Below are 13,277 nucleotides of genomic sequence, written 5' to 3'. Positions count from 1 at the left end.
TAGGGGAATGGTTGCAATCCACCTATAGACTGGGCAGATTTTTTCTTCGAAATTCATAGCCAATGCATTTTGAATTTCAACGGTCACCATGTTGATTGAAGTTTTCAAATAATTTACCTCGCTTTACAAAAACATGACGATAATCGATAATCTCCTTGTCTTTGGGCTCATTGCGGATTGGCTGCAAGCCACCTGTCATTTATTTTGCCTAAACATGAATTCACTGCCGTTGGTAGTTAAGGCAACACAACCCACCCTCTCCCCCTGAAAAAGGAAGAAAACTCTGTTAGTAATGGAGCTTGTTTTTCTCTGATCGCAATGGTCACGTGAGAGTGTATTTAACGTGTTAGATCGTAGTTAATTTTTAACCTGCACGAAATAGAAATACCATCACATCATGGGCTAAAAGGATTAAAAAAACGTTTACATAGTTATATAATAATAAAGAAAATTATAGTCTTCGGTAAAATAAATCGTAATTTGAAATGTGTGTATGACGTCACCGTTACATTTCTAATCATTGTTACGCATGCGCAAACATTGTTACCTTTTCAATGTCACGCGTGATAGAGTTCGTTATCGTGTTTGTTTCCAATTGTTTTTTTTTAGATTTGTAGTTATGTTTAACTTCTACTTGAATGTTTCCCAGTGGAAAATTTCGTAACTTTACATAGGATGAAACACACCCAGACAAACAAACTTGACATCTTGAAACCTCAAGATACAAAGTTATATGAATAATGAAAACATGACGCAATCATTCCGAAATAGAATCAAAACGTCGCTAATTGAGTAATTTTGTCTTGCTTTTTTTCCCCATTACTCGTATCTTAGTTTGGAAGATGTCTTTGTTTTTGGGAATGTGTTTTATTCCACTTCAACGTCTACTTAAAACGACTTTAACTAGTCGCTTTTTTTTTTATTACTACTTTTTTACTTTTCCCTTGCTACGATTTGCGATGCTTAAATATAAGTCGGGCAATCGGGATGTTGGCTAATATATCTGGACGCATCCCAAGGAAATCGTGTGGGTTGACTTTGGAAACTGGGATGTGAATGGAACTATTGAAACCACAATGATTTCGCAAGATTGTCGATCCTCAGACATATTCACGTCTGGTTAGCGAAAACTTGAAGGGTGTCTGTATTTTAACGAGGTTTAAATTTTGAGTTTTTAATTTTGCAAAACAAATTTTGTGAATATCGTCATTCTTGTCACGTAGGTGGAGAGGAATTTTAAATTGGGAAATATTTAAATTGTTAGGTGTGACAGTCAATTGTACTATGTAAGTGTAATTCTGTGAAATGCTTTAATTTGATACTTACATCGCCTATGTTGAAATTACTCTGTATTAAGGGGGTGTTTACATGAATCCGGAATGAGTTTCGATCCGGAATGAACTCATTCCACTTTAAAAGAAATCCTATTGCATGTTTACATGAATCCGAATGAGTCACAACTCGATCCGGATCGAGTTCATTCCTAGTTTTATTCCGGATCGAAATTTACTTGTTATCTCATGTAAACGCGAATTGAGTTTCATTCTGGAATGATATTGTGATTAATGACGAAGCACGCATGTGGCATGGGTATTATGTGGTTCGAGTAAGTAAACACGGACACATCACGTTTCGATCGGGATTGAAAGTCATTCCGGATTCATGTAAACACCCCCTGTTAGTATTGCCCATTATGTTGTGTTGCCTCCCACAATGCCAGAAATTTCGAGGTTTCTGTGACTGCCCTGTCGATGAGCAAGATTTTCGTGATTCTGTAAATTTCTCATTCAATTTTACAATTAATCCTTGGATTTTGACGAGCAGTTAAAATTGGTCACTAGAAAGCCTCTGAAACGAGTAAATTTTATAATACATTCCCGACGAAACAGCCAATATTTAGCCTCAAGTGCTGTAACTTGTGTTTAAGTGACGTAATTACATACTCGTGTGGGCTTTAGTCATCAGTCATAGCCAATGACTAAGCTTTTTTTGCCATTTATAATAACTTTGACTTTGGGAATGGTTTCCAACAAGAAGTAAACAAAGAAAAATTCAAGTATTAAAGTGTCATTACTATCCAACAAGTTTGACTATCCCATGAAAAGCTTTCATATGTACTAAAGGATAAATTTGCTTTTGACTACTTATATATTGGGCCGAACAGTTCCTGTTTGCCAACATTCGTATACTTGGGCATATTAAATTGGGTCTAATATGTCGGACTTGATGCTGCTCGCGAGTCTTGTTTTGTCCGTTGTGAACTGCGTTTGCGGTGGGTATATGGTATTGTGGTACTGTATATTTTGTTTTTGTAAATTCTTATTTTATTTCTACTTCTAGGTGAGCGCTTGAACGAATTTGTTTCACATTACGAACCGCTAAACTATAATAGACATCTACTCGACAGTCAACATCATAGAGTTCGTCGTTCGTTGAGCGATGAAAGTATCCTTCATTTCAACTTCAAGGCTCACGGAAGGTGCGTTTTCATATCTTTTTATTCGCTCTGTTTCAAAAATTACTCAGGCTGTCAGAATCTATTCATACAAATGGTAATATATAAATTCAAAACCGACTCTCCCACAGTCTCTGTTAAGCTATGTGCATATGTAAACATTGTGGTTCTCGACTTATCGTGTTTTCTTTACGACGCAACGAAAGAGAATCGGTAAAGGTTCATTTTTATGCAAATGAAAAAAAACAAGCGGTGGATGTTTTATTGGATTCTGGTTTACAAATAAAACAAAGTGAAATAATAGTTTTCAAACTTATGTTGCCGAGTCAACCAAATTATTCAAACGTGAGAAAGTTGTCAACTATCTGGGTTGCTTCCTCATGAGGGAGCGAGTTGCCCAGGTATCACAAGTATTGTTTTTTTTGTTTTGTTGTCAATATTGTAATTTTATTTTGAAATATTACGTTTTCCTCAAAGGTACAATGGCACATCAAATTAATTATCGCAAGCCAGTTCGTTATACTCCCACAATGCAAATAATTTTGTGTTCAATCAAGGGAAAAACAATAAATGGAATTAATTTTCCAAATAAATGAATAATAATTTTGACAAATAATTTGCATTGTAATAATCTTGCCTTTGCCAATGACTGTTATATGCGAGTGAAAACCAGTTCCAGCATCTGACCTTATGTATGCTTATGAAATTGTTAAAGTATATATTCAAACGGCTGCTGCTATTTTACCCCAATTATTCATGATTGCTATTATCTATAAAAGCTTTTGGTGGGAAAAATAAACTATTTACTATTGCAAAGTTGTAATTTGGTTATTGTATTTTTGTTTTTATATTGCCAATGTCCAAATGAATACAAGAGAATGAATCTCATATGGTCATGTCATTCTCCTTTTAAGAATTACTCTTATTTCTAAACTTTTAAAGAGATTTATAAAAGACTATTTAATTCGATGAGATTAATTTTGTGGACTTTTCAAATATACATAGCTCTCCATTCATTACTGTAGTCTTTGTAAAACACTTCATCGTTTTTTGTGCCCTTCCTCCAAAGTTTACCGCATCAAATCTTATGCATGTATTGTTCATAGGAAGTTCAATTTACGATTGAAACGAGACACAACAATATTTGCTCCAGATTTGGATGTGGACCCGGAATTTGATCCGAGTAAGGTTTACAAGGGCCATGCTGAAGGTAAGTTGGGGAGAAAGTAATTTAGTCCAAAAATTGTTAACATTTTGATGAGCGCTACATGCACTAGGTTTCCTGTTAAAGTTCCCTTCCTGAATTGTTTTTAGCTCTTATATGAGGGGTGATAAATGATTTTTATAGAAAAACTAGAAGAACCATGGCATTTTTGCAAACTTTTGAACGGTTCACAAAAACTTGCTTGTTATGGATGTTTGAACTATCTGACCAACTCTCATGAATATTTTGAATATTATGCAAAATAAAACATTCTTTGTAGGCCACCCCACTCATTCGTTCATGGGTTTTATTCACAATGGTTTGTTTGAAGGCAAAGTGAGATTTTCAGATAAACTTGAAGACCGAATATCACATTGAGCCCAGTTTAGACCACTTTCAAGACAAGAAGAATTTTCATTCTGTAATCTACAAGGCCTCTGACCTTAACTACCCGTATGCATATGGCAGCAATGTTGATCTCAGCGACAAAACAAGAAACTGGATGGAGAAAGCCAGAGAAGTGCCTCAAGGTGTTTACCAAGAAGATGTGGAGAAAGTCCATCATCGCCACAAAAGAGCAACAACCAATAATAAACTTATTTGCCAACTTCATTTACGGGTGAGTAGACAATAATCTTCAAGTAACATAGCAACAACCAATAATCAGCTTATTTGCCAACTTCATTTACGGGTGAGCAGACAATAATCTTCAAGTAACATAGCAACAACCAATAATCAGCTTATTTGCCAACTTCATTTCTACGTGAGTAGACATTAATCTTCAAGTAACATAGCAACAACCAATAATCAGCTTATTTGCCAACTTCATTTACGGGTGAGCAGACAATAATCTTCAAGTAACATAGCAACAACCAATAATCAGCTTATTTGCCAACTTCATTTACGGGTGAGCAGACAATAATCTTCAAGTAACATAGCAACAACCAATAATCAGCTTATTTGCCAACTTCATTTACGGGTGAGTAGACATTAATCTTCAAGTAACATAGCAACAACCAATAATCAGCTTATTTGCCAACTTCATTTACGGGTGAGCAGACAATAATCTTCAAGTAACATAGCAACAACCAATAATCAGCTTATTTGCCAACTTCATTTACGGGTGAGCAGACAATAATCTTCAAGTAACATAGCAACAACCAATAATCAACTTATTTGCCAACTTCATTTATGGGTGAGCAGACAATAATCTTCAAGTAACATAGCAACAACCAATAATCAGCTTATTTGCCAACTTCATTTACGGGTGAGCAGACAATAATCTTCAAGTAACATAGCAACAACCAATAATCAGCTTATTTGCCAACTTCATTTACGGGTGAGTAGACAATAATCTTCAAGTAACATAGCAACAACCAATAATCAGCTTATTTGCCAAGTTCATTTATGGGTGAGCAGACAATAATCTTCAAGTAACATAGCAACAACCAATAATCAACTTATTTGCCAACTTCATTTATGGGTGAGCAGGCAATAATCTTCAAGTAACATAGCAACAACCAATAATCAACTTATTTGCCAACTTCATTTACGGGTGAGCAGACAATAATCTTCAAGTAACATAGCAACAACCAATAATCAACTTATTTGCCAACTTCATTTACGGGGTGAGCAGACACATCTTCAAGTAACATAGCAACAACTAATAATCAGCTTATTTTGCCAACTTCATTTATGGGTGAGTAGACATTAATCTTCAAGTAACATAGCAACAACCAATAATCAGCTTATTTGCCAACTTCATTTACGGTGAGTAGACAATAATCTTCAAGTAACATAGCAACAACCAATAATCAGCTTATTTGCCAACTTCATTTACGGGTGAGCAGACAATAATCTTCAAGTAACATAGCAACAACCAATAATCAACTTATTTGCCAACTTCATTTACGGGTGAGTAGACAATAATCTTCAAGTAACATAGCAACAACCAATAATCAGCTTATTTGCCAACTTCATTTACGGGTGAGTAGACAATCTTCAAGTAACATACAATGTCATAGTGAGCTTATCGTAAATAGTGTGGACATAAATGGCCTACAGACATTTTCAACGTTCTATGTCCATTTTCAATGTATACACGTATATTCTGCCACATTTAGGCTGATCATTTGTTCACGAAGAACAGAGCGCGTGGAGAAAAAGAACGAGCTCTTTTATTGATGGCAAAACACGTACAGGCAGCTCACAAAATTTACAAGGAGACGGAGTTTGTTGTGAATGGAAAATCGACAGCTGGTAATACATACATAGATGATTCTTATTACATTAAAATGATTCCAAACATGATTTTAATTACATTAAAATGATTCCAAACATGATTCTTATTACATTAATATCGTTCCTATACATTAACATAATTTTAATTACATTAACATAATATTAATTACATTAGCAAGAACTGTTTGATGCTGTTGTAGGATGGATTATAAGGATTTGTGTTATAAGAATTTGTCCAATAATCTTTTCCAGCCGACAATTTAAAAAACATACTTCAAAAAGCCGCATCTTGCAAAATCAACATTCGAGTTATATTAATCTCATCTCTTTGCCTTATCAATCGTATCTCTAATACAACACGAATCTTACAAGATGATGCTTTTTGGAGTACATGTTTTTTATTATACTAGAAGGATTAAAAGTGGATTATTAGGACCATAAAAAACAAGATCAACATGCGTAATTTGTAATAGTGATTGTCTTTGAAGGTTTTTTGATAGTTTGCTCAATCTTTGTCAGTTTTCTTCTGTCATTTTTATTACCGGCAAAAGATTGGTAATAAACTAAATGGTTTGAACCCGGGAGTATCGTTGCATGTTTGTAAATGTAGATTGTCCAGGCTCGTAGAGTCCTGAGAAGGACTGTTTTTGTTGTTGTTGACCGACGTTTCGACAACCTTAGCAGGAGTCATCTTCAGAGTCAAATGCGACAATATACATGGATCTACATCCACAAACATGTAATAGTTTGTTAGTTATCGCCATCCTTTTGCACTTGTAAACCTCTGCTCTCATTTGGTTTCACCAGGATATGGTTTCGCATGCGAGCAAATAACACGGAGGATGAAACAAAACCGGGTAATCCTTATGCTCAGGAATTCATTGGCGTTGAGAAGTTTTGGATATCATATCGCTGGAGCCGACCAGTTCGAAAGATGGGAACAGATTTTGTCTCTCACATGTTCACGTATCGAGATTTCGAAGATGGCGTTCTTGGTTTGGCTTGGTAGCAGAGCCAAGTACGTAACTACTGTAGATAGAAAGTTCTTCCTTTAGCATTGATCTTGTTTTACTGGTCACGTGACTTTCACGTGTGCTTTTTCGTGTGTTTAGCTGATTTATATTTATTTGAGAGTAGAACGTCTGATAATGCGAATAATTTTGAAGCCGGAATATCGCTACGTTGATCGTCCAGGTAAGTAAAGTGCTGGGAAGGATGTGGTGCTAGGGTTGACTAATGCTTCGACTGCTTTAGCGGTAGTTATCTTCAGTTTCTAGTAAATGAATGTGGCACGTGACTGTGATTGACGCTTCCCTCTGAAGATGAATGCCGCTAAGGATGTCAAAACGTCAGTCAACATCAACACCAGCAATCCTTCTCAGGACTCTACGAAATTGAACGATCTACATCTACAAACACGTAGTGAAACGTCTTTTGCACTCGAACACTAATTGACCAATCACAATGAGATACTGGTCAACGTCACTTGCATGGGACGAGGTTATAGTAGTGATTTCTGTATGCTCGAGCATACCATATTTCATTTTCCCGAAAGAACTATCAACTAATTATTGAGATGTTTTCCAAGAATTTCCTTTTTGACTTTTTGTGCGTTTTTTTTTACAGAAGGAGTTGCTGGCGGTATTTGTGAAACGTCCAAACTCTTCCAAGATGGACGAAAAAAGACTTTGAACACAGGATTGGTGACTTTCATCAACTATAACAAACAAGTTCCCTCTAGGGTTTCAGAAATAACTTTTGCTCATGAACTCGGACACAATTTCGGTGCTCAGGTTTGTGCTAATTATTTGTGGCCGTGATTTTCATGGGATTTCTGTGTACATCGGTGTACATTTAGTGCATGTGTATTATCGGTGTACATTCAGTGCATTTATATCGTTTCGCAGTTATTACTTCGATGCGCTCATCCACTAAATGGTTTAGTAAGGAATTCCTATTGAACAGCTCCGCAGTTGTTTTTAAATTTTTACCCTCCCCTCCTGATTTTATTGTTATTTGTATGAGTTAAGGTGGGCAAAGCTACTGGGAACAGTATTCGTAGAAAGATAAGCGTCAAACAATGTGTAGCAATGTTAGATTGAAGGCATTCTTGAAGTTATTTGGAAAGACATTAGGAGAAGGGTATTTTTTGAGCTGGTAGGAACGACATTAGAGGAAAGACATTTACTGTTATTACGAAAGACATTACGAGAATGGTATTTGTTGAACTGATAGGAACAATTTAAGAAGAAAGATATTTGCTATGGCGTAGGAAATTCATTAGAGGAAAGGCATTCGTTAAGTTATTAAGAACGACTTCAGGCGACTTGCACTTGCTAAGTTCTTGAGAAATGCATATGAAAAATGCGTAATCTCCACTATTCCAATTGTTAAACTTTTGTATTTAATCTCCACAACTCAATTGTATTTAGAGAAACCCGCTGTTAGACCTTAGTATTCATGCTTCTCCATACTCACTTTCAACCATTATTTTTACCAGCACGACTTGTCCAAATGCAGTCCTCACTCCATACCACTTTCAACCATTATTTTACCAGCACGACTCGTCCAAATGCAGTCCTCACTCCATACTCACTTTCAACCATTATATTTATTTCAGCACGACTCGTCCAAATGCAGTCCTCTACTCCATACTCACTTTCAACCATTATATTTACCAGCACGACTCGTCCAAATGCAGTCCTCACTCCATACTCACTTTCAACCATTATATTTACCAGCACGACTCGTCCGAATGCAGTCCTCACTCCATACTCACTTTCAACCATTATTTTTACCAGCACGACTCGTCCGGATGCAGTCCTCACTCCATACTCACTTTTCAACCCATTTATTTACCAGCACGACTCGTCCAAATGCAGTCCTCACTCCATACTCACTTTCAACCATTATATTTACCAGCACGACTCGTCCAAATGCAGTCCTCACTCCATACTCACTTTCAACCATTATTTTACCAGCACGACTCGTCCGAATGCAGTCCTCACTCCATACTCACTTTCAACCATTATTTTACCAGCACGACTTCGTCCGAATGCAGTCCTCACTCCATACTCACTTTTAACCATTATATTTACCAGCACGACTCGTCCGAATGCAGTTCTCAGGTTGGTGGCAATTACATCATGTTTCCCAAGGCGACGTCAGGAACTGACCCTAACAACAGAAAATTCTCGAAGTGCAGCATCGATTACATTTCACCTGTCCTGGCCGCCAAAGCTGATTGTTTCAAACGTACGTTAAATTTGTGATTTTACCACTCGCCATTAATTTCATCCACTTGCTCTTAACGCGTATACGCGTCTTGTGTGTATTGTGATGGATATACGTAGGTCGCTACTTCATGTAAACAATCTTTTGTCAGAAACCGTGAAGCCATTTGTGGCAACAATTTGGTGGAAGATGGCGAAGAATGTGACTGTGGTTTTTTCGATGACTGCAATGACAATTGTTGTAATCACGCGAATGGTACAGTACACAGCTGTAAACTAAAGGGAGACGCCAAATGCAGGTAGGATTGAAGTACTAAATTTAATGTGATAAACACATGTATATATTGTTACTGAAGAATTTCTACATTCACTGATTTTAATTCCATGAAACAAAAGTTAACATAAAGTAGCATTGATGTTAGGAATGAGTTTTAATTTTTTTGTTCATTACTTACACAAATGCTTCAGTATTTCAAGCTAACCTTCAGCTCCTCAAACTAAAATGTTTTACGCTACTCACATTGTTTAGGCGCTTCTACACGACCTACTTAAAGCTTATATGACAAAGTTAGCATTTTATTTGTAACTCTGATGTAGCACTACAGTTTTTGTTGTAACTCATGACCTGGTCACATTTTGTTTTATCTTTTACAAAATTCTAACTGAATTCTAGCTCTGTTTTAATTTTTTAGTACTTTCACATACCTTACCATTTATCATAACAACCCTTATTATACATTAAAATTATCCATAAGTACCTTCATATACCTTACTATTTATCATATCCAACACTTATCATACATCAAAATAGTCTGTCTCTACCTTCATATTAACGTTACTATTCATATTAACCAACTCTTATACATAAAATATCTATTTTTCTCTAATTAGTCATTGTATCGTATTTTTCTTTTAGTCCAAGTCAAGGCCTCTGTTGCAATGATTCATGCCAATTCAAAATAATGATACCGTATGCGAAACGGAGATTGCATAGAGGACACGCGTTGCAAGTATCCTTTATCGCGCTTCTGTTTATAGAGAACCCAACAATAATGTCGTTGATTATTTTGCAAACAGACAAAGCCAAGTGCAGACTTTGTCAGATAATAGTTCGCCCAATATTGTCCTTGTATTGTAGAAAATTAGGTGAGGGAATCAGTGTTATTCGTTGATGAATAGATAGCCTCATCTTTACGTAATCAAAGCATGTTTCTTTTCGCTGAAAATGAAATTCTAATGAAGAATGGATCTTTCCATTTTCATCTAGTGATACGCTTCATTTAAGAAATATAAAATGTTTACTGTGTTTTGCACAGGCTTTTGCAAACCGAGGTGATCTTTTGGGAGAACTCGAGAGCAGATCAGTATACGAGCCTAACACCGAAGGTCGAGGGTTGCACATGCTCGAGAGTCTCACAAACGTTTCCGAGGTTTGCATATGAGTGCAAACACGAAAAGCATCTTTTATTTCTTTATGAAATAAGAATAATGTGAAACAGACAAAGTTAAAACAAACGTTTAAATTTTTCCTCTGAAATGCATTCATGATTGATTTGTAAATTCTCTTTGATTGATTGATCATTGATTGATTTGATTGGTTGAGCTCAGATCGGTTTTCACAGGCTAAGGTAAACACATATTGACTATTCTGATAAACAACAGTAAACATGTTTTTTTATGGAAAGATGAAATGCTTTATGACGAATAAACTGTATCATCGATCTTCATCTTGTAAAATGTTCTTTGCAATTTTTGTACAAAACAATTACAATTGCCGTCCTTGCGATACCATATACTCTGTTTCATTCCTTAATTTTAAAGTTCCATGAATGCTACCCTGTCCTCAACTGTGACCAAATGGACAATGTCACCGACTGTAATGGCGATAGAGGTGTTTGCTTCAAAGGGTGAGAGCACCTAGAAAACGGCTATTTTAATTTCCTGTACTATATTAACTCATTAATGAAAATATTAACATTACTTGAGTTTTAATATACTTTAGAGCAAATCCTATTGACAGTATTTTAGCTCTAAAATTCTATTGAAAATTTTACCAACTATTTTGAATTCAAAGGAGCTTTACAATGTATTTTGATCTACCCCAAATCCGCCATCGATCTTTACTTAAGCTGTCTGTGAAGTATTCTTTTCCAAAGCGTGTTATAGCATAAATTTAAAGTCAAACGGAGCAGTGTTTTGAAATGGATTCTTTTATGGATAACTTTACTTCTTCATAAGAACGGATATTAATATGCGTATCTTTAAATGTTTTTTTTTTTGCCTCCGCAGGAATGCACGGGCTCGCGTTGTTTGAAACACAACATGAGCGAATGCCAGTGCACTGAAAAGGAAAATCAATGCATGCTTTGCTGCATGAGTAATGGCGTCTGTTCACCTCTTGAAGAAACTGGTAAAGAAAAATGCATCTATTACCTGGTACCGTGCAACAACTTCCTAGGATATTGTGACATTCTTCGCAAATGTCGAGCTGTCGACTCGAGGGTCCACTTGAACGCATCAAGAATCTCATTTTCGAGGAGACGCTATTGGGAATCTCGTGGACTGGGTCAAAGATTACTGGTGGGCTACCATTCTGATTGGCTTAGGTCTTATTATACTGATGGCTGGTAAGTTTCATTGCAAAGGATCTAGGCTCATCCATTCGGACTTTTTTTTTTGAGTGTTTTTTAAACTTCTTATTTTATCATGAAGAAATGAAGGAATGTGCTCGAGTGTGAGATGTTTGGATCCTAGGCAGCCGCGCCACCTTGCTCGAAGCTAACTGCAAACCCTGGTCCAAAAACCTTATGTACACTTAAAAGTATAAAATTTTAACTTCTCCTATGACATTTTGCAGTATTTACAGACTAGAATGTTTGAGCAATTTCAGTTTGAACGAATAAGTTTGAAGAAAATAACGCAGCTATAGTTAGCACTAGGACCCTAGACTACACAGGTGTTATTGTAATTTTTTCCCGGCTGCTTGCGGAAAAACGCAACAAATATACTGAAAGGAAGGAAAGTAGTGATGCATTTGGCATCTTATAGGATGCGATACACGTTTTCAACTACCACAGCAACTTGCAGATTTGCAAGTTCGATTCGAAAGATTTACTCTGACCAATATTTCTGTTATTCTGTAGGTTTCATCAAAGTTTGTAGTGTCGCCACACCGAGCAGTAATCCAAACAAACCCAAGGCGAGGACAATGTCCTTACGTCGTAATCCCCGCAGTAACCCAGGTTTCGTTAACAACGAGCCTCCCCCACCGTACGACATCGAGATGGGCGACCGAAATAACCCGCACGGCCGACAAAACGGGCGACGTGCTCGATAGTCGTCATTCTCACACATGAACAAATTTTCAACTATTCTCTTCCCTTTCTCGATTTTCATTGTGTGTTCGGTGGAATCCCGCTCGATCAACCAGATTGAATGATTTCTGCAAGATGTCTAGGTTTATGTCATCATTGTCAGTCAAGGAATTGTGATTTATTTAGAGGCTTGCGACCATTTTTTTTCTTCTCGCATTCTTCAGTATCCCCAGAAAGCAACGATTTGATTCTCACGTTGAATATCACTTTTACCTTAAGTGGTGTCCTTTGGGCTGTACTCATTTAGAGAAACAGCATTGTATATTTTGCCTGCTACCAGGTAAATGTGCATGAAATTCAACTTTAGTTGGCATAAACTTGGATTATTCGACGTTCTTTTCTTGATTGACACAAATAATGACATTCATGCTATCTAATTAGTCGTGACGAATTTATGTTTTAAAGTCGCAAGAAATGTAAAAACAAAAATTGTATAGCTTATCCTATAATGTTATATTTGTGTAGTTTTATAATTTTAATCGTTTATATTTTGTTAAAATTTATATCAGAAATTTTTTTCTTATTTATCATAGCTTAATGTAACTTGTGTGTGTTTTATTTCAAAGTAATTCCCATTCTAAGATTATAAAAAATTCTTCGAACAATTTTCCGACTACATTTACAAGAAAATTCACCTTATTTCCCCTTCTAATATGTTAATATTTCTTCGAATAATTCCACGACAGCATTTATAAGAAAATGTTGCTTTTATATTAAAATACATGTGCGATGAAATGTTTATGTTTCAATTGAGAAAATTCTTAAAACTT

General features: G+C 36.1%; 1 protein-coding gene across 1 annotated transcript; it reads left to right on the top strand.

The window, feature by feature from the left end:
* The first annotated feature begins 1,990 nt into the window (after window positions 1–1,990).
* On the top strand, window positions 1,991–12,506 carry LOC124452214 (disintegrin and metalloproteinase domain-containing protein 10-like). The gene is given in 17 exon segments (XM_047002796.1): window positions 1,991–2,272; window positions 2,341–2,670; window positions 3,525–3,665; window positions 4,001–4,278; window positions 5,783–5,918; window positions 6,708–6,849; window positions 6,884–6,918; window positions 7,527–7,693; window positions 8,642–8,770; window positions 9,002–9,155; window positions 9,297–9,432; window positions 10,050–10,143; window positions 10,737–10,755; window positions 11,423–11,441; window positions 11,622–11,680; window positions 11,683–11,760; window positions 12,277–12,506. Coding segments are annotated over 17 exon segments (2,169 nt in total). The 5' UTR covers window positions 1,991–2,214; the 3' UTR covers window positions 12,471–12,506.
* Window positions 12,507–13,277: the final 771 nt, after the last annotated feature.

Source organism: Xenia sp. Carnegie-2017, unplaced genomic scaffold (genome assembly GCF_021976095.1).
Source record: "Xenia sp. Carnegie-2017 unplaced genomic scaffold, XeniaSp_v1 HiC_scaffold_24, whole genome shotgun sequence".
NCBI lineage: Eukaryota > Metazoa > Cnidaria > Anthozoa > Malacalcyonacea > Xeniidae > Xenia > Xenia sp. Carnegie-2017.
The sequence above is the reverse complement of the archived record's forward strand: the minus strand, read 5'-3'. Positions and strand labels throughout refer to the sequence as shown.